The following is a 21,424-nucleotide window of genomic DNA, read 5'->3' as shown; positions in this document are numbered from 1 at the left end:
TATCCACCAAGCCATCTCACTAGTCCCCAGCTCTTTTGTAAGATGATATTTAGAAACTTCCAAAGGTCATTAGTCTATCTCCTTGAGAAGATTTTCATCACAGAGCTACACCTAAGAAAACTGGTAAATGGGGCTTCACTGTAGGTAGAAAGATGTCCAGAAAAACTACAGGTTGTTCATCTACTGTGGAAGAAAGTAAAAATAAGATGCTAGTGGATAAACCCGGATTTCTGCCACAGTGTGCATAGATACCCTTGTCTCTTGAAACCTTTCATTTCTTGGTTGCTCTGTGCTAGCGTTATTCCACAGCAAAGGGAGAGCCTCTGCAGCCCTGTGTGCAGCCCTCGGAAGCAGTTCTTCTTGTCTCTTTAACGGTGCCTCAGGGGTCTGGTGCACTGCAGAAGAAAGCAGGGTCCTTAGGTCAGCCACCAAAAAGTAGCCACACAAATCCAAGTAATAGCTGGTAAACACATCCATCTACTGCAGTGAGGATGGATTTTTAGGCACACAGAGAAGAGCTACCATGGGACAGCATGCCCTTAGAATTTCACCAAACAGAAAGTCATGTAGTGGTTTTTGGAATGTCCACGGGCTCACATTCTGCAAAATGTGCACCTCCTGGTTTCTACAGGACCCTAAAATTGCTTCAAAAAGACAGCTGTTTCTCTTCAGTTATAAACAGAACAGAGCTGAGGATATGGCTTGGTGGGTAGAGGGCTTATCTAGTGTGCACTGGTCTCCATTCTCAGTACTGCACAAGCCTGACTCAGTGGCACAGGATTTGTAGTACCGACAGGAGAGGGAGGAGAAAGATCTGAAGTTCAAGATCATTCTTAAATACTTAGGGGGCTTGGGCTACAGAAGACCACCTCAAAAAAAAAGATAATTTTGGGGGAAAATAAATGCAACCCACATGCAGATGAGAAAATTAATTCCAAAGGTAGAGGTAGTTGGCACCGGTTATATGACAGAAATTGTCAGTGATTTATGTCTGTCATTTTCCTCTTTTTCTCAAATGCCCACATGCCTGTGCATACATGCCAACACACACACACACACACACACACACACACACACACACCACAAATAATTTAAAAATAAAACAAAAATATAAAAACAACCACATCATTCACCTATAATATCAAGTAAGGATGCGTGGTGCATGTGTGCATGCTTGTGTGTGTGTGTGTGTGTATGTATGTGTGTGTGTGTGTGTGTGTGTGAATGCAGTGCCTGAGTCTAGAATATATTGAATCTCTGGGAACTAGAGTTACAGGGAGTTGTGAGCTAACTAAAATGGGTGCTGGTAACTAAACTTGGTCCTCTGGAAGAGCACATACTCTAAGTGCTGTGCCATCTCTCTAGGCCTAAATGATCCAGTTTTAAGATGTGTCATCTCTTATGATACACAAAAGCCTCTCTCCCATGCCTTCTATTTTTTTCAAGGGCAATCCAAAACCAATATTGGTCTTAGCAAGAATTGTTCAGACCAACATCCGGGTGAAACAACCCAGTCATACCAAGAAGAAGGTCTGGCATGTGAATAGCACAGAGCTATCTCCCTCCCACCATGTGCCGGGCTGGACAATCAAATTGTCCCCAGGCTTCATGCCTGTGTTCCCACTGATTAACCTTCACTGTTCCTTAAATAATACAAGTGGCCGTTGAAGTTCAGGTGTTTGTATGAAAACTCTCTGTAGAGGGTGGAGAGATGGCTCACTGGGAAAAGGCACTTGCAGCCAAGCCTGATGACCCAAGTTCAGTTACCCAGACCACTTGGCAGAAGGAGAGGCAAGGCTCCCATTGTTCTCTGCCTTACACCCACACACTGTACACACACCCACACACTGTACACACACCCATCCCAAGAGTGTGAAAATGAAAGCTCAGTAGAAACTATCTTCATTTCTGTTATCTTACCCACGGGAAGAACTGCCTAGCTTTGCCCCTGTGCTGCTGGGTAGTTTCCACACTGTGGCCTCATGCTCCCTTTTCTTCTTATAAACTGACACCGCTCTGTGTGCGCTCCCTGCCGCCTCCTTTGAGTCAGAATGCTTGTGTTTTCCCAGCCGATGGGCACTATTAATATTTATCTGCCCCACAGTCAGGTTTTATTAATTACTTAATTAGTAGTAGTGAAAACAATTAGCGTTGAGAGCAGAGAGTGTTATGTGCATGCTGGCAACAGAAATTAGCATAAGTGATAAGCAGAGGTTGAATGACTTATAAAAAAAAAATGGTGGAGCGTCCGTGCACAGAATATATGCTTCTGCTCTCTTGGACTGGCTTCATAGGGTCTCCATTCTAACCACACATCTGGGGACATGGATCAGCTAAAAACATTGTATGTGTGGGCTTCATACACTTAACCAGAAAAGATGAAAAGTGCATGCAGTGTACGGGGTGCAGTGCTCAGAAAGGTTTCTTTGCCCCCATGAACAGAACCCATGCTTTAGAGTATGATGGTGCCTGTTCACACTCAGCCTCAGAAGCCCTGTATCTCTAGAAGCCAAGGTGGATATGGAACAGGCTTCTAACAGCTATCATGTAGGCCAGGTATGCCCAAGCTGTGTGAGCTGCCTTTGTCCCAAGACAGTTGTGAACACTATGTGACAAACTCATATCACAATGTCAGATTAGATACGGCTGAAGAGATGGCTCACTAGATAAAATCTTTGCCTCTCAAACATGTGTACAAGTGTCCATATGTCCAGGACCATTGTAAGGCTGAACATGGTAAAGTATGCGTTATAACCTGAGCATCCTTTGAAGACACTGAAGGCAGAGAGAAGAGAATTCCCAGAAGCTCCAGGACCAGTCAAGGTCATCAGCAGGCAATAAAACCCTGTCTTAAGGAACATGGAAAGTGAGAAGCAACAACTCAAGTGGTCCTCTGACCTCTGACCTCAGTGCACATGTGTGTATGCCAACCTCTGACCTCCGTGCACATGTGTGTATGCCAACAAGCAAACATGAGCATGTACACACACACACACACACACACACACACTTCATACATACATACTCACACAAAGTCTTTTAATAAAGGTGGGTCACTTCTGAGTTCTGGAAAACATCACTGCCAGCTGGTGCTCTCCCTACCTTTCAGGGCCTATGTTAGCCCATCACTGTCAATGGCAGAGAGCAGGTATCCACCCACCTGACGTGCTGACAAACCTGAGTTCTCTGTATTATGCAGGTTACCAGGGGATTTGACAGCATCATCTCCTCTAACATTTATAACAAACACAACAAATAAACCACGAACATCTACTTCACTCATACTGTACCCAGTGGTACATTAAAAGAGAGAGAGCGAGAGAGGAAAAAGAACTCTGCTTGTGCTGGGGCTTTTCTCCTTATGGATGTGTCAGTTAGCTGACAAGATAGGCCTACAGCAAGAAGATGATGGGAACACAAAGTGCTTTATGCTTAGAGTTACAGCAGAGGCATTGGGGGCTTGATGGGGTCTAAACAAGGGAACAGTCTCCGTAGGTGCCAGGTAAGGGGTCTAAAAAGGACATTTAAACTACTGTAAGATATTCCAACAGCACGTTGGAAAACTGCTCTGAGAGGCAGCAGTGGATGAACCTTGAAATGTAGGAAGAGGCCAGATTCTGAAGAGCCTTGAATCTGAGCTGTAAGTTTGGAACTTATCAGAGAGGGTATTACCATTGAACTCATACAAGGACTGGTATCGCAGCCTGGGAGGGAGGCTGCCCCACTGTGGAGTCCCCAAAGGCCCGATTCAGCAGCTCCTCTGACCATGAGCTGGGGAAAAGTTCTTTAAACAACTTGAACTATTGAAAGCAATTGCTCCCAACACTGACACAAAAGGGCTAACTGTGTTCCCTCCCTGGGACTGAGCCCAGAGTTCTCCAGACAACCTGTTTGAAGAACAGGCAAGATACAGTGGTAGTTTAAATGCCTTTACTTGTGACTAGACAAATGGCTCAGTCAGCAAAATGTTTCCTTTGCAAGCATAAGGAACTTAACCCCAGAACGCGATGATCTAAGAGTCCTCTTCCTCTAACCAAGTTTCCTGGGTGGTACTCTAGAAAACAAGGTGTAGAGAAACACACACACACACACCACACACACACACACACACACACACACACACACACAATGGGGGCTGGTAAGGTGATGAGGTGGCTAAAAATATACACTGTCCAATCCTGAGGACCTGGGTTTGATCCTTAAGACTGTGTAAACCCATGGGCATAGCTGTGACTGTGACCCCAGAGCTGTGGGGAACAGAAATAGGAGCATTATTGGGATTTGCTAGTAGGACACCCTTTGTCCTGCTTGGTCCTCCACCACATGTACACACACACACACCACACACACCACACACACACACACACACACACACACACACACCACAAAAACAATTGAAGTGGGTAGCACCTAAAGAACAACACCCAAAGTTGCCCTCATTCCTTTACATACATGAAGTTTATATATCTGCATACAAGTGTTCATGTATCTGCGTATGTATATATTCTTGCATACACATGAAAGCACGCACACACACACACACGGACACACAGAGAGACATGCACAAACATGCGTATGCACATACAGACACACACAGACACACACAGAGACACACAGATACACACACACATAGACACACACAGAGACACACAAACACATGTATTCACATACACACACGCACACACATATACATATACAGACACACAGACACACACAAACATACACATACAGACACACAGATACACACACATGCACATACAAACACACATTCACATACAGACACACACATATACACATACAGACACACACAGATACACACACAAATACACATACAGACACAGATACACACACAGACACACGCAGAGACACACACAAACACATGTATTCTCACACACACACATATACACACACAAACACACACACACACACACACACACACACGTGCGCACGCACATCCCTTCATTCAGAGGTACTCCTTTTCACTAAATGCATCAGTGACTACGTAGTCACAGTGCTGAGACTCTCAACTCACTCCCTAAATGACACTGGAGGCTGCATCTAAAGTGCTAGCTCCTCTAGTTCATCCGTTCTCTAGTCATTGTAAAAATACTGTTGTCCTTGTGGTTAGTACTTTATGATTGCTTTTATGAAGACATCAAAGAAGCATAATATATAGGTAGAAATGTAAATTGACTTTATATCACTAAGATTTACTGCCTTCAAAAATAGGAGACTGCATTAATGCATGTCTGATTTCAAGGTGCTTTATTTATTTATTTTTGTACAATTGGTCTTCCCTGAACATAACAATTCCATCAGACAATCGTCCGTGGAAGAAAATGTTGTTCATGACTTATTTTTCTGGAGGCTTTGAAGAATACAATGATGGTTTTTCCTAATGTGTCTGAAGTATCATGCAGAATACAGCTGTAATATGCAAAGGCATCTTTTGGTCAGACTTTCTTTTCCCTCTTCGTGTGTTTTTGTAGGATCTAAGGGAGGAATGTGTAAAGTTGAAAACGAGAGTGTTTGACTTGGAGCAACAGAACCGGGCACTCAGCATCCTGTTCCAACAGCGAGTCAGACCAGCTTCTGACGTGCTCCTCCAGGTATGTGTTTATGTGGAAAAACGGCCTTTGCTCCTAAAAAGCTCTTGACAGGAAGCTGCTTGCATTCAAAGTTTGCCAGCCTCTCCAGGTGTAAGGCATATTGCACAAAAATCCCAGTGCCACACTGTCTCAGGTGCTGTCCTTAAAAGTGACTGTCTCTCAAATTCTCTACTTTGGAAAGTTACACTCTCATAAAGAAAAACTCCAAAGAAGAGTACACAGGCAAAGGAAAGATGAGACTGTCCTGTCCGTCCTCTGGGCTGGAGAGATGCCATCACTGCCATCTGCTAAGTGCTTGCCTTTCAAGCATTACCACCTGGGCTTAATCCCCAGAATGTATATTTGAAAAGCCAGGTGTGGTGGCAAGTTCTTCTAATCCCAGAGTCAGGGAGGAAGAGAATGGTGGCTCTTTGTCCAGCCAATCTAGCCAAACGGTGAGTTCCAGATCAAAGCAAGAGACTCTGTCTCCTATAACAAGGACAGTGTCCTAAAGAACAACACCTAAGGCTGGCCTGTGGCCTCTACAATCAAGTGTATATGTATGCACACTTGAACACACACACACATCAGGAACACATAAAAATTCATAAAGCTAAAGTTAACTTCCTGTGCTCCACTAGAAACATACCAAGGAGTACCAAACCTTGCACACGCTACATTGGACAGTATATAAGTAGAGCATTCCCATTGTCATTGGAAATTCTCCTTGAAATGTTTTCTCAGTGGTTGAGTCCCTCATCTGTTCTCTGCATTTTGGCATAAACGTCTCAGTACTCCTCTATGGAATCATGAGAGGCTGCGGCTCACAGAAGGAAACAGAGTTTGTAAAATAGTAACAAGAGTTAGCCCCACCCCTCATCTCAAAAAGGAGAGCTCTTTGAATTACAAAGTAGATCTCGTTTTAGAAATTAATTTCCTCTCTGCTTTATTTGTTGGAACATAATTTATAATTTACGGCTCAAAAGTTGTTGGCAGGCCACAGGGAGAAACCGTGTGTCTCCATTTTGTTTCCTGGACCCGACCACCATCAGTGTTTGTCATTGGGGATCATGAGTTTGCGAGAGGCTCCATTTCTTTTGCAGTTTTACAATTAAGACCTGATATTGTAATTACATTTAACAGCTGTTGCCTGCTCGTGAATTTTTCTGCTTTGCTTGTTCTAACTCAAGGCTCTTCTAGAATGGTGTTGAAGGATCTACAGTCCCTGTTTGTAAATTCTGATGGATTATTTATTGAATAAACACATATGCCAGAGACAATACAGCTTTTACATTGGCCCTCACAAATAGGGCAGATGGTCAGACTATCCACAGACCTTGTGCTCTATTCATTGAGTGTTAGTTATCAAAGTTTATATGCTTCACCAAGGAATTTGCACTTCATGAGCCATCTGCAATAGGAGATTCTTGCTAAAGGTGGCCTGTGTCTTAATTTGCTTTTCTATTGTTGTGGTAAAGACTATGTCCAAAACCAACTTTCACCTTTTTTATAAATGTCACCTCTCTGTTGTGATTCATCATGAAGGAAAGTCAGAGCCGAAATTCAAGGCAGGAACTCTGGAAGCAGGAACGGAAGCAGAGGGCCAAGAGGAACCCTGTTTGCTGGCTTGCCCCTCATGGCTCGCTAAGCTTTCTTATAGAACTCAGGACCACCAGCCCACAATGTGGTTGGCCCTCCTGCATCAGTCACTAATCATGACAGTACCCTATAGACACCAATCTTACAGAAGCATTTTCTCAATTAAGATTCCTTCTTCGCAGATGTGCCCAGGTTAATGTCAACTTGACAGTCATGACAGGCTGTTAAGAGACCCATGAAAAACAATGATAGAATATAATGACTGCTGGGATGATTAATGTTAACTTTTCACTTGTTAGAACCTACAAGTAGCTGGGAACATAGTCTCAGTGAGGGACTATCTAGACCATGTTGGTCTATGAGGCTGTCTGTAGTGGATTGTCTTTATTGCTTTAATGTGGGAAAACCCAGTCCACTGTGGGCGGCACCATTCCATTGGTTTAGTCTTTGGATTTTATAATAGAGGAATCTAGCTGAGCACAGAGCATGCATACATTCATTGTTCTTGACTTTGGATGTGATTGACTAGGTGCCTCAATTTCCTGACATGATTGCCCTGCAACAATGGACTGTAGCCTGGAATTGCAGACAGAGTAAATTTGTTCTCCCCTAAATTGCTTTTTTTTTTTTTTTGTCAAGGTATTTTACCACAGCAACAGAAATGAAGCTAGAACACCTGCTGTCTAACACCTGTGTGTCATAGTCATACTTCGAGGAAGTAGCAGGATTTGCCGTTGATCTATTCATTATTTCACTCACAACAGAGTTTTCTGATGTTGCTTTGGGGATTAAGTGAGAACATGTACTCACCATGGAGATAAAAGAGAAACCACCTGAGCTTGCTTTTCACCTATTGACACTTGGTAATTATTTGTTGAATAGGATAATGAATAAGCAGTAAATCCAGCTTGAGAGCTGGGAGGTTGATTTGCATAAACATAAGGGAACTTTGTGCTCTCTCTTTCTCTGAAAATTTCTCATTTTATATGGATGCCTGATATCCTGTGTAGCTGTGAAGAGTGTGTGAATAGGCTTTGTGAGAAAGTACAGCCAACTGACCTGTGTCTACCTGGCTGTAAAAAGTACAGACCCTACAGCTGCTCCCTGGGGACTCTGGAGGAAGTTTTCCCCTTGGATATCAAGTCATTTCCTATATGTTTAGGAAACTGTTTAAATTCTCCTCTAAAGAAGACAGCTCAACAATTCTTAACCATTTGATGTAGCCACCCCAAAGGCAAGATAGAAAGATGATGGTTAGATTCATGGTGACTTAGTAAGATAAATGATAAGTGTCAGGAAAAGGCATTTGTAAGTCACAACCAAGTTAAAAAAATAAAAGGATAGATCTAAGAATTAGCTGGCAGGTTCTAGTAACTCATAAATAGATCCGGGTAATGAGGCACAGTGGTCCTGCCTTCAGTCACAGCAGTCAGGAGGCTGAGGCAGGAGAATCATCGATCTCAGGAATATCAAGGGCATCTTAGGTGGCATAGTGATACCACAAAGCCAAGAAAGCAACATCAACCGCTGAACAACGCTCTGCTGAGGTTGGCGAGCACAAACCTAAAATTTAAAATGTGGAGCTTGGTAATGAGCGTTCTCTTGATTCCATTGATGCCTTGATATCTCTGGGAGTAGAAGTAGTTGTAAATCAGGTTCAGGAGACCTCCCCCCCCTTTTTTTTTAAATTCAGATAACAATCAAAGTAAATTCTAAAGAACTGAGAAGTTAGTGTAGAAAATAAAGTCCCAACGTTGTCGTGTCAGGGGCTGGCACCTCAGTCCTGTCTGAATCTATAAATAGCCCAAGCCGGATGAGTTAATGATAGTGTCTCATCTGGAAAGTCACACAGAACAACATTTTTACCTCATAACTGCTGACCACTAGGGTAGAGCTCCCTGTCGGTTATCCCCGTTATCCTAGCATTCTCTCATTCGTTGGGTTAGAAGTTCACCAACAGTGAATTATTTCAGTAACTCAGTTTGTGCATAGAGTACACATCATGGTAATTATGGAATTCCAAATTTAATAATGTGAGGCTGGCAAAATGGCTTAGCCTGACAATCTGGCTTCAATCCCTAGAACCCACATAATAGAGAAACAGATTGATTTCCCCAACTTGCCCGCAGATCTTTATATATTATGTACCGTCATTCAGATACCCCCACAGAAAAGGTTTTAAAATTAAAATTGTAATTTTATACAAACTGTATTATCTAATGAACTATGGTGGGTATCAGTGAATTATTTTTGTAAAGCAAATCCCGGTGTTTCTAACTACTCTATAAAGGCAAATGGAATCAAGGAGTTCAGTATTGTACTAAATATTGGTGTCTAACTATAGCAAAATTACAGGCAACAGTGAATTATATTAAATGTACGGGATTCTGCATGAGAACTGCTCCTCAAATATTTGTTAGTTTTCTTATTTGTTTGGCTTTTGTTTGTTGAAGAATGATGTATTGACTCATGGGCTGTGTACATGGGACAAGCACTCTACCACTGAGCTGGATCCCAGATCCTCAAATGGTTCCAAAGGAAGACTCCAACAATAAGGTCTATAAATAAGAACCCATCTTTGGCTATAACCAAAATGTAACTGAACAAAAATGCAGAAATCACCATGTTACATCACTTGCTGGTAAATTCAGAGCTTGTGCTGATCTGATCTTTTCCAATCGTATGAGATAGGACTGAGTACTGGCTCATTGTGTACGTTGAGTCCATGGGGATACAGGTGGAGAGAAGCTAAGTCACACAGCTGCAGCTCACAGGGGGAGGCTTCAATCTGGAAAGCTAATGAAACTGATTCCATCAGTACCCAGTTTGACCTCCATCTAGTTTTCCCTCTTTAGGGACTTCTGAATAAGCAAAAGAACTTGTGTGTGTGTGTGTGTGTGTGTGTGTGTGTGTGTGTGTGTGTGTGTGTGTGTGGCAGCTAAAGGACAATCTTAGCTGTCTCTTTCTACCTTACTTTTTGAGCCAAGGTATCTTCTAGGCCTGGAACTCAACAAGTAGAAGTGGTAGTGCGCTCTGGGGATCTACCTTTCTGCTTCCCCAGCACTGGATCACAAGTGCACACACCACTGCTCATGGATTCCTTTACATTGTGGCTAATGTTTGAACTCGTGTCTTCATGCTTGCAATATGAGTACTTTGCCAACAGAACCATCTTGCCTGCCCAAAGACTATGATTTAGATTCCCATTCTAAGTGATGACAGGCCCACATGTGACCCAGATGCATTGCAAAACTTCCTCGGTACAGTAACAGCAAGTAGACCACATTGTAATAATTTCTAGCAGGTTCCTGCCATCTAACTTTTGTGCCTGTCTTCTGTGTTCTGCCTGTGTCACCATTATTCTGATAGGATTTTATTCTCATATATTCAAACCGACACAGTTATGTTGTTGTTGTTGTTACTGCTGCTATTCTTGTTGTTTTGTTCTGCTTTTTGATTGGCATTTCAAAGTGTCCTGCTGCCCATATCCATGTCATACATATATAGAAAGAACGCCATTGTGTCTGTTATTTACAATAAGGGAAAAAGGGTCTGACAAGGTGTGGACAGTTGTCATTAGTTCTTAGGAATACATATTTTAGCTAGCCCCTTTTTTTTCCATTTATTATTTCAGATGGTATGATGAAATGAAAAGGTCTGAAAATTCTATACTAATTCTTTTCTTTCATTGTCAACTTGATCATTTAGGAAAAGGGTCCTCAATTGTAGAATTGTGTCTGTCAATTAGTCTTAGTATGTCTACAGGGATTCTCTTGACTATCAAGTATGTTTAGGGTAGTATGGGCTTAGGCAACTGCTATTTATTTATTTAGGGAGTCTAGCCCACTCTGGGCAGCACCATTCCCTGCGAAGGTAGTACTAGGCTGTGTAACAAAACTTCTTAAGCTTTAGCCAGAGAGTCAGACTACCAGCAGCATTCCACCATGGCTCCTGCTTTGATTTCTCTCAGTGATGGACTGGGACCTGGAAGTATAAGCTAAATAAACTTTTCCTACTCTAAATAACTTTCAGTAATGAAGTAATGTATTATTTATAATGCTTTTATCACAGCAACAGAAATAAAACCAGGCCATGTTCCTGTCATGTTTTTCTTCTAAAAATCCTTATTTTGGGGACATAAATCTGCCAGTCGAGTTTGACAGAGCACTTCACACTCTGCACTGATACCATTTCACAAACCGTACACACCCCTTTCTGACGACAAGGTCATGCTGCACCCTCTCAGGCATTTTCATAGTCATTGCTGTCCCTGTTATATGTTCTCACTACTAGATACCATACAGGTATTAGTTATCTGTATCACATGACTGAGCAGTTTATAAGCTTGTGTAGAATAATGGAATTCTGATTTCTTGTGACAGGGAAGAATTTCCTATAAAGCCCAATGGACCTTTCTGAAACAGGAGAAATTTAGAAAATGGTGTTCTGTCCAGCTTGTTCCTGGGCAGCTGCCATGTTCCCACTGTTCCTGCTCTGACTGTGGCTCCGGCTAGCTAGAAACACAGGTCCTGACACCCACAAGACTTTACTGTTGTGGCTGGTTCTGCCAATCAGCTCCATAGAGACCATACCCCAAAGCATGGATCTTGGGCCGACCCTGTTACCCTCATGGCTCTCTGTTAAGCCCCAGACAATACCCGTCATTCTCTCGGTACCCGGTAGAATGAAGACTCTTAATGCTTAAAGATTATCTAATGGATTTATATATTTAGAAATGCTCAATTAACAAGATGCCCACATAATTAGAATAGTTACTCAATATCTAACCTTTGATATAAGTTGCTACCCAGGACTGTTCTCAACCCATCTGTCCTCCTCCATGGTTGCTTCCTCCCTCCTCCTTCTCTTTCTGCTCCTTCTCTCCTCCCCTTCCTCTCCTTCTTACCTCCCAACTCCTCACTCCACCTACCTCTCATACTGCCCAATCACTGAGATTTACTGCAAATACAGTGTAATATACGGGGAAAATATCCCACTATACCTTTCTCCTCAGAGTTTCACTTCAGCACAGCAGTAATCTCTTTGAGGCCAAGAGATTTCTTCTCGATCTTCTTTTTCTTTTTCTTTGTTCTTCCTTTTCTACAGGCAATGTCACTATTCATAATACATACATGATCTGTACTTCCCTACTGTTTGCCAGGGCCATCCAAGCTTCTTTTCTCTGGGTTGGATGAAGAAGAATCATTATATTAGATTCATGGATGTCCAACTGTTGGCCTAGCACATTTTAAGAGTACTTATGTATATACTCTCAATATATATTTATTTTAGTGGTTTGAATGAGATCTCCCACAGGCTCTAGCTGTGAACAATTCATTCCCAGTTGGTGACACTTTGGAAGTTTAGAAGACGTGGCCTTGCTAGAGGAAGCCTGTCATTAGGAGTAGGATTTGAGGTTCAAAAGCCAAGTTCCATTTACTCTCTCCGCTTACTGCTTGTGGTTCAAGGTGTGATCCCTCAGCTCTCAGCCTCCTGTTTCTCCTGCCATGCTGTCCCTATCATTGTGGACCATAAATCCAAATATACCCTCTCTCTTAGATAACTTGCCTTGGTGAACACTGATTTAGCAATACATCAGACACTCTCCTTCAGCATGTATGTGCTTGGGCATGTGTGCCCTCACACACATCAGCACACAACAGAATTCATCATAAGTACACACCACATACATAAATAGTGACAATATGATTATTCAGCAAATCAGTTATAGGCAAGGGACATGGAGGGCAAAAATGCTTCAGTAGTTGTCGAGTTCAGGCAATGGGAGCTTTCTCTTCCCTTGTACCAGGACTGTTCCTGAGCAAGAAGGAGTCTACAGAAGAAGCCATAAGTGTCCCCAAAGTTTGGAGCACTTTATGGCTCATACTCTGCCAACATTAGTTTACTTTATGAGTTTCTGGAATGGATCAGCTCTGCCCCTTAGCTACTTGAATGCCCATCACAGAAATGTCCTCTACCCTGCCATGTGACTGATGTCTAATTTAGAAAGATTCTCAAGGTTGAAGGGAGGCACAGTTTCCTAGGGTTTGGGGGATGTTGAAATGATGGTGTAGCTGCTGGCAGTGACTCTGCTGTTCAGCATCATCAGAGGGTTTCCGTGCTCCCATTATGAGTGCCAGTCAGCTGTAGAAACATATGGAGAATGTCCATCAGGGATACTGACTCACACACTGAGCACTGGAAGGATATTAATTTGTCAGAGGACCAAAAATGGCTTCCCTGTGAGATAAGGGACATTGAAAGATCACACAGCTCCTCCAGGGTCGGGCTTTCAGTGACGAGATGACAGGTCAGATCAAGGAAGAACCAATAGAGAAGATGGGAAAGGATCTTCAGGTTAGGGCAGAAAGTGATTTTTTTTTTTGTCTTCATAGCACAGCCAAGGCTCTTAATAGACTTGCTTCACCCTTGACTGTGTCATTTTTCTCTTTCTCTCTCCCCACTGCGCCAAGAATAAATAGTGTCACTCCATGGAGGACATGGTAGGTTTTTCTTCCCCTGTGCCTTTGTGTCTGCCATTTCTTTGGTCACAGTGCTACACCATCCCAGTCCATCCCAACCCTGTCATCCCTCTTTGTTCTGTTAACAAACCACAGACATCAATATCTTGAGAATTTAATGATCTACAGAAGCACCAAATTACATAGTAAAGTGTCAGATCTCTGTATTATCTCAACAAAGCATGTTATAAAATAGCCATGATTTAATGTTGAATGACAACTTTATTATCCTGGAAGCAAAATTAACCCATCTCAAAACTGACAAAATATATGCATACCTCATATACGAGAAAAGCCCAGGAACCATACAAAAGGATATCTACCTAGATAACAGTTTTAAAAATTTAACTTTTAATTTACATTTTAAGTGTACTTAGCATGAAGCCATTTATAGAATTTTTCAAAGTTATCATTTTTAAAATGATAACAAATTAATCAGCCACTGAATTCAAGATACCAGGTCTTCTCGATTTTATTTAAACACTAATAGCCATTTTCTATTGCAGAATAACTCACTTAGATCCTCCAGCTAATGATTTGTACAGATTACATCTTCTGTCATTTCTATTAGGAAATGAAGTTTAAAATAAGATAATATATATGACACGGGCTAGAGATGGCTCAGCAGCTCTGTGCTGCTCATGCTGAGGGCCGGAGTTCCATCCCAAGCACCCTCACTGGGCAGCTTGCAACTTATAATTCTGGCTCCAAATGAACTCGTGTTCTTCTTTAGCCTCTGCGGGCAACAGTGTACACACAATTGAAAGAAAAAAAGTTTTAAAAATGAATAAAGTTCTATAACAAACCAAAAGTATGTGACCTCCAAGGATTTAGGAAAGTCCTGTCCCTTGGAGCCTGTGCTCCAGGATGAAGCCTCTGGGATGCCGCCGTGGCAGAAGGAAGTCAAGTTGCAAGGGGCTGCAGAAGACCTAGGGGAGGAAGCCATGCCTCAGAGTGAGGTCAGTGTATAGGGGAAAGCATAACTGGAAGCGAGAGGAGCATCCTGTGCAAAGGCAGGAAAGACTGTTTCTTCCTCTCCGCAGTCTTCTCTCGGAACCCGTGTGTGCAGCGTCAGGTGCTCGTTTTCACTCCTCAATCAAGATGTTGATGTCCTCATCCTTTTCTCTAAGTCCCAGCCTTTGTTAAATAATATGTTTGAGTATGCTACAAAGTGTGTTCTAGCCTGCTGCCCTGATTGCATGTATGTACGGGTGTGTGTACGTACGTGTGTGTGCGCGTGCGCTCAGATCTATGTACATATGTTTACTAATATGTGTGGCCCCAAGGCTGAGGTCAGAAAACATCTTCAGTTGCTCCCTCACCTTATTCATTGAGGCAAACTGTCAGTCAATTCCAGAGATTGAGTGTAGGGGCAGTGTTGTCAATCACTGTGCTCTGGAGATCCCCTGTCATTACCTTCTGAGGCTGGAATTATAGGAGCCAAACAGCATTTACTTGGGCTTCGGAGGCTCCAAATTCCAGTTCTCAGGCTTGCACGGGACACACTTTAACCGTCTCAGCAGAAATACTATTCATTCTTAAAGCAAATGAGAGGCCTTTTTATAGCTGTTTCTCTGCAGAGACTCGGTGCTGTGCGGTGATCGGGCGGCTTAGCTCTGTTGCACATTCCAGTGCTTGAACGAAATGTTTTGCTTGCTGTAGGATGGTCAGCTAGGGAAGGTGGAGGTATTCTGAGAGCACGACTCTCTGCTTCATCGATTGAGCGTTTACAGTTTCTCAGGGCCAAGACCCATGCCACACAAATTTTCAATCCTCCCACATATAACATAAACAGACGTAAACCTTGATGGCTGTTGGGTGGATTAATGATCCAGGGAACCTGTGGGATGAGTGTACTGCTTGCTGACAGGAGGTAGACAGGGATGGCTTCAGAGATGACGTAATTGTTTCATAGGTCACAGGGTGGGGATGCAAAAGGTCCTTAAGGACTGGGGAGAAGGTTCAATTGAAAAAAATGTTTGCCATGCAAGCAAGGAAGGGGTCTTGAGTTCAAACCTCAGGACCCATGTAAAAGTGTTGTGTGGTGATACTTGCTTGTAACCCCAATACTAAGCAGGCGGAGAAAGGGTTATCCATTAAAGGATTGCTAGTAAACTAGATTACCTATTTGCTCCAGTGAAAGAGTCTTTCTAAAAAATTAATGGTATCCTGAGGAACAAGAACAGAGGTTAACCCCTGGCCTCCACATGTACAGGTACACATGTGCACATGTGTATGTGTATGTGCACATGCACCTGTGTGTATATATGCTGCTTCACATGTATTCCCCCCACACACACATAGCCCCCTGCCTCTCCCCCCACATGAACCGTGACTCACATAGAACTTCATATGCACCTTCACACACACACACACACACACACACACATACACACACACACATTCCTACAACATCACAAGATTTGGACATGTGAACATGAATTCCCTCTGCACACACATGAGTATGTACAAGCAAGGTCCTATATCTGGCACATGAGAAGGTGAAGTTCACGCTTCCATGAAGTCGGGATGATTAGGGGAAATTTTTCTCCTCTTTAAATAAGTTCTGTTTTGTTGTTCTTCCTGTTGTTTATTCTATTTTTCAGTGTTTTCTTCTGCTGTCTTTATGCCTAGTGCCTGTATAACCTGGCACGGGGCCTCTATCATAGAATGACTGGCTCCTTGTCTGTATCTGTGGGGAATTGTTTCTTTGGGGCAAGTCTTCAGTCACAGTGACACATGCTCCCTTGCTGCTTCCTAGGTGTGAGTTTGAGTCTGCCCGACCCCAAGCACTCTTTCTGTAAATTTTAAGGTACAAATAGAAGGTATCCACTTTTCCGTTCTTCATAGTCTCTTAAACCTAGACAACAGCCAAATATAAACAAGTTCCTTTCAAAAGCGTAGTTGGTACCACACAAACCGTCATCTCACCAGGAACAGTGAAAATTCTTATGTCCTCCACTCAGGTGCCTCTGCATGCTGGACCACGCGAGGGACTGAGGAAATGGAGCAGTGTACTTGGGTCCATAGGGCCCCTGAAGAGATGTTGGAAATGTGTCACTAATGCTTTACAATTCAAAGGAGTTGAACATACAAGGCTTTATGTACATCCTCTCTGACTTTTAATCTTGGCCATTCTCCAAATTTAATTGCTTTGCCACCCTATGGATAGCCTAGTAAAGCTTCTGAGGGGTCACCTGCTCTATGACCTGCTTGTCACTGTCTGCCCTAGTTAGTGATGGTGGAGGATTTTTTTTTTCATTAAAGCATGATGTGTGTGCTCAGAATACCCGATAAGGCTTTCCAGGCATAATCACAGTACAGCTAGCACGTGTGACTTCATTATATTACCTGAAAGTCACTGAGGGGCTAGGGATATGGCTCCGTCTGTAAAGTGCTGGCCTTGCAAACTTGAGGTCCTGAGCTTGAGCCCTAGAACTCATATTAAAGTGTTAAATGTGGTGATGCACACTTGTAATCTCAGTTCTGGGGAGAAAGAGGCAAGTGGATCTCTGCGTCTTGCTGGCCAGCAAGCCTAACTGAATTGGTAGTTTTAGTAACCATAGAGAAACCATGTCTCAAAAGAAAAAAAAAGTGAACAGTACCTAGGAACCATAGCCAAGGCTGACCTCTGACCTCCACACTCATGCACACATATATAGATACCTGTCACAAAAGTTTCCTTACAGTGTGTATGTGGCAGTATAAGGTTGTCCTGAAGACACAGAGACCTTTAACACAGAGTTAGATATAAAGACCTCATTATTTAACAAGAGTGAGGTGTGTTGTTTTAGTTTACCTGGCTTTACGTGATAAAAAGACCCTGACAAAAAGCAGCCTGGCTGGGGAGCAGGGACAGGGTTTACTTTAGCTCACAATTTTAGGTTACATTTCCTCACTTCAGAAAAACTAAGACAGGAACTTGAGGCATCTTGTCACATCTGCAGTCAAGAGCATGCATGCATATGTTTATATTCACTTCACTTTCTCCACGGTTACACAGTTCAGTGCCCAGACATAGGGAATAGTGCTGCTCACAGTGAGGGGAGGCCTCCTATATAGCTTAGCAATCAAGGATATCCCACAGTCTAAGCTGATCTAAACAATCTTTGAGACTTTCTTTCTAGGTGATCCAAATTTGGGCCACGTTGACAGTTGACACCGTCACAGTCTATTAAGTAGAAAATGTAACAGAAACATTTACCATCATGAGTCTTCAAAGCAAAAAGTAATACCCGGGTGTCTTAGGGTTTCTGTTGCTGTGAAGAGTCACCATAACCACTGCAACTCTTACGAGTGGAAGCATTTGACTGAAGAGGGCTTACAGTTCAGAGTTTTAGTGCATTATCACCATGGTGGGATGTCTGCAGGTGCGAACACAAACAGACACGTTGCTGGAGAAGTAACTGAGAGGTCTCTATCTGTATTAGCAGCAAGCAGGAAGAGAGAGTGAGCCCTGGGCCTGGCTTGAGCATTTGAAACCTCAAAGCCCATCCCCAGTGACGCACTTCCTCCAATAAGACCACACCCCCTAGAGACCAAGTAGTGCCACTCTCTTATGACTAAACATTTAAACCTTTTGAGCTTATGAGGCCATTCTTATTCAAACCACCACACTGGGATAGTACAAAAAGCCTTCCAGGAGGTAGTAGCAAACTGAACTTTAAAGGAGGAATTTGAGTTTGAGTTTGGTTCCTAGAACTTATCAAGTCGTATGATTTAAAACCATTTATCACTCAGGCTCCAAGGGGATCCAAAAACATGGACACCCTCACTCATATGCTAACACTCCCCATACCTCAGAGAGAGAGAGACAGAGAGAGAGAGACAGAGAGAGAGAGAGAGACAGACAGAGAGAGAGAGACAGAGAGACAGAGAGAGACAGAGACAGAGAGAGACAGAGAGAGACAGAGACAGAGAGAGATAATTGAAAATAAATCTTTTTGTAAAAAGAGTGCATTGTATTCTGAAAAGCAGTGCTGTAAATTTGGTGCTAATCTCTTCTTTTGTGTCTGTGTGGCTTGCGAGAGGTACCCATGTGTGCGTACGTTTACAAAGGATAGAGGTTGATGTTGGGAGTCTTCCATAATTGCGCCACACCTTATTAATTGAGGCAAGATCTCTCAGTCTAAACCACAGCTCAGCAATTTTTCTAGCTTGCTCATGAGCAGCCCCTTGTCAGAGCCTCTGTGCCCTGAGACGAGAGCTGGGCCCCAAGTCTGCTGGACTTTTGTAAGGGCTCTGGGGATCTGAATTCCTGTCCTCACACTGTGTGGTACACCCTTTATCCATTGAGCCATCTCCCCAGCCTGGTAATCAGAATACTGGGATTTATATTCACACAGATCCTAGATCCTGACTTTAATCATATCCATGCTGTTTGGAAGATGTTTTATCTTGATTCTGTTTTATCTGGTTTTCCCAAGACCTTCTAACAGTATCAGATTTACTCACAGAGCGCTGCAGAAAGACAGGTCCCTGGAGGAGGACTGTGTTAGCTTCAGTCTCTATCGCTGTGACCTTCAAGAATGAGTCCTGTGGCTCTTTATCTGAGGAAGAATCCAGTTAGGCTGAATTTAAAACTTGAAAAAAAAATGGAAGGGTGCTGTGTCCAAACTAGTGTTGGGGTTTTTAATATTAAATTAAAGTTCAAATCTGTTACACAAATCAGCACTATATTTTAATAAACCAAGCGGCTAAAATATAAATGTAAAATATGCACTCTCTAGAAAACAACATTCAGGCATTATTTTTTTCATATTCACATAAGAAAACCTGATTTTACTGGATTTAGTAAACTTTATGCAATAAGTGTTTATCACAGAAACCTTCAAATCCCCCCCCCCAGTAAAAATGTGTCATTGAGCATTCCATTCTTATGAATTTTGGATAAATGTAAGGACTTGGAAATGCAAGAGACAGAGAGTACAGAGGGAGGAAGCACTGGCGATGTTTTCCTGGAGATCTGATTATGCAGGTCAGAGAGGCCTGTTGCTGTCCGTGGATTCCACACCAGTGAATCCGGATTCCGGCACCAAAAAGCTAAGGAGCCTAAACCTTGAATGTAAGGCCAACAATTTCCGGAGGGAAGGGGGATGTTGGGTTTTTTTTTTTTTTTTTCTTTTTTAATGGCCTCTTACAACTCAAACTGGCCTCAAAAGCACAAACACCCCTCCTCCCTCCCCAGTAATATGTGGAGGCCCAGGTCAAATTCTCCAAAGTTAGTGGCAATCCTTGGGTAACTGAGGTGTTGGATCCCTTATATGTACAGGAGAGAAGTCTCCATCGCTAGTAGTTTTCCTATGGTGGCGTCTCAGCTGACTGTGCTGTCTTTAAAGCGCAGATCCATTCCTTCACTGGTCACTCTCTGAGCATGACTCAAAATAGCTTGTCTGCAAATGAACAATTAAAATGATAAAGGATTGTGGAGATGGTGCACTAACAAGGGAGGGCCTCAGTTCTATCCCCAGAGCACACATTTCAAAAGCCAGGTCTGTGCACTTATGTGTCTCTGTGATCCTAGGAGAGACAAGTGAATTCCTGGGTCTTACTGGCCAGTCAGCTTAGCCTGTTTGTTGAACTCCAGACCAGTGAGAGACACTATATCAAAAATACATGGAGGGCCCCTGAGAAATGATATTTGGGATGGTCCTCTGGTGCACGCGCGCACGCACACACACACACACCCCACAAAAAAGCAGGCATACCTGTCAATCTGTCAGAAAAAAACACTGAAAAGTTGCATAAAGGCTCACTGGAAAGAAGATTATTTCCCTGCATGTCACAGGCCCTGTGATTCCTAGTAACCAGAAACGGTGTCCTCTTTGATCCTGTAGCATCCTAAATTCCAGCCATATACTGTTACCCCATCTTTGTCCAGTCCTCCCTTACCGATGGTAAATCAAAAGAACCAGTAATTTACTTACCTATAACATTACGCAAAATGGGCAGAGCTGTAGAATGCATGAAGGGTGCCATTAGAAAAGCAGTCCGTGTGGTTGTCTGATTGGCCTGGACTGGACTGAGGCTTCACTGTGTTTTTCTGAAATCATGTAGAATAAGGATCAGTCTTGGAATTTTCAAAAGGAATGCTTGGCAGTTGCATCAGTAACGTCTGTGGGATAGAGGGATATCTCTCATGGTAAAACACTTGCTTCACAAGGACATGAATTCAAGCCCCAGAACTCACATGAAAGAGATCAGGGGTGGTGGCACACTCCTAGTACTGGAGAAATGGAGGTAGGATGACCTGTGGGCCCAGCGGCTAGCTGGCCTAGCCTACTTGATGAGTTCCAGGCCAGGGACAAACCCTGTCTGAAAAAAAAACAACAACAACAAAACAAAACAAACAAACAAAGCAAAACAACCATAAGGTAGATGGCAACTGAGAAATGACCTAAGATTGTATTCTTAGGTCACACACACACACACACACACACACACCCCTCAATCAGAGGTAATTCTATCTATGTGGAATAGCAAGTAGGCCTGTCTGAAAATTCCAGGCTTTAGTTCCTGCTTTGACTGCCATCACCAATGAGCTGTGACCTGGAATTATTAGATCAATAAACTCTTCTTCCCCAAAAGTTATTTTTCTGGACTGGGTATTTGTCACAGCAACAGAAGTAAAACTAGAAATGAGCTGGAATGAAACACGTACATGTACATCCGTACCAACATGCCCAAACATACGCACTTCCATATAAACGTGACTAT

At 42.9% G+C, this 21,424-nt stretch overlaps 1 protein-coding gene across 10 annotated transcripts in view; it reads left to right on the top strand.

The window, feature by feature from the left end:
• The window catches only part of Nckap5 (NCK associated protein 5), an 887,342-nt gene that overhangs the window by 693,062 nt on the left and 172,856 nt on the right, over positions 1–21,424 (top strand). For all 10 annotated transcript variants that reach the window (XM_076941060.1, XM_076941057.1, XM_076941058.1 and 7 more), the window contains one exon: positions 5,490–5,609. In XM_076941060.1, the coding sequence (XP_076797175.1) occupies positions 5,490–5,609 (120 nt within the window). The remainder of the gene's footprint in view (positions 1–5,489; positions 5,610–21,424) is intronic.

The sequence above is a fragment of the Arvicanthis niloticus genome, chromosome 10 (genome assembly GCF_011762505.2).
Source record: "Arvicanthis niloticus isolate mArvNil1 chromosome 10, mArvNil1.pat.X, whole genome shotgun sequence".
Classification (NCBI taxonomy): Eukaryota; Metazoa; Chordata; class Mammalia; order Rodentia; family Muridae; genus Arvicanthis; species Arvicanthis niloticus.
This window is presented reverse-complemented; position numbering and strand designations above follow the sequence as displayed.